The sequence below is a fragment of the Trichoplax adhaerens genome, genomic scaffold (genome assembly GCF_000150275.1).
Source record: "Trichoplax adhaerens TRIADscaffold_1717 genomic scaffold, whole genome shotgun sequence".
Lineage (NCBI taxonomy): Eukaryota > Metazoa > Placozoa > Uniplacotomia > Trichoplacea > Trichoplacidae > Trichoplax > Trichoplax adhaerens.
Window position 1 is genome coordinate 1 of NW_002061605.1, and position 1,054 is coordinate 1,054.

At 30.1% G+C, this 1,054-nt stretch overlaps 1 protein-coding gene across 1 annotated transcript; it reads left to right on the plus strand.

Annotated features, from left to right (window-relative positions):
• Positions 1-218: 218 nt before the first annotated feature.
• Positions 219-668, plus strand: TRIADDRAFT_34883 (uncharacterized protein; the record flags this gene model as incomplete). Its single annotated transcript, XM_002118831.1, has 1 exon — positions 219-668. A coding segment is annotated over one exon (450 nt), but the record flags the coding sequence as incomplete, so codon positions are not given.
• Positions 669-1,054: the final 386 nt, after the last annotated feature.

Below are 1,054 nucleotides of genomic sequence, written 5' to 3' on the forward strand. Positions count from 1 at the left end.
TTATATAATCTTCTCATGACTATTTTCAATAAGATTATCTTTAAACTATTTGCTAATATTTAATACATGAATCTATCAATTACTCATCATTGAATAATTAAATAAGCAATTATAAGCTATACCTCTAATTATCTAATTAATATCGTATTCTCTCTTACCCCAACGATTACTTATACATAAAAATACACTAGAATATTGTTTAACTGTAATATTGTAATATGGACGCCAACAGAACTATTAACCAAAGTATTAAGACTACTTATTACGCAGCTTTAATTAATACAAGTGTTGGCGTTGTTGCGTTTATTTTAAATCTATCAGTTTGCTTTATTATTATTACACATTCTACTCTACGCCAGCCATTTAATCATCTAATACTAAATTTATCTTTTTCTGATCTCTTGGTCTCTTTAGCCGTCTTTTTCAACGGAATTTTAGATTATTTTTCAGTACAACGATTTATGTCTTATGAATTGGCTACGGTTATTTGCAAGATTGATATGTCATGTGCTGTAATATCACTACCCGGTGCTTGCTTAACGTTACTTGTGATGAGTATTGAGCGTTATCATGCAGTTGCAATAATCCAATTACGATCAGTGAAATTATCAACGGTACGTAAGACTATTTTGATCATTTGGATATTGGTGACTTTGTCAGCAATTATACCTATCATCTATACTCAGTTGGATCCTGTTTATCCAAATGATTGTTTTGTTGGCGACATTGATAATTTTGCCTTACTAGTCGTAAGCATTATAGTTTTATTCATAACATGTGTGGTATCCATCGCGATTATGTTAATATTCTACGGTATCACTATTTATAAATTATGCCATAATATGGCTGTTGTTCAGCCTTTACAGACACGAATTACTAGTAAAAGGGAACAAAATACGCGACGAACTATTATTCCAATTTTATTTCTGTCGATTTTTTCATCGATATCTAGCGTTCCGTACGTACTCCTAAATTATTATATTATCTTTAATGAATATTATACTCCTAACTTTAGAAATAGTTTTATTCAGCAAAATCATTTTATATGGGCAGC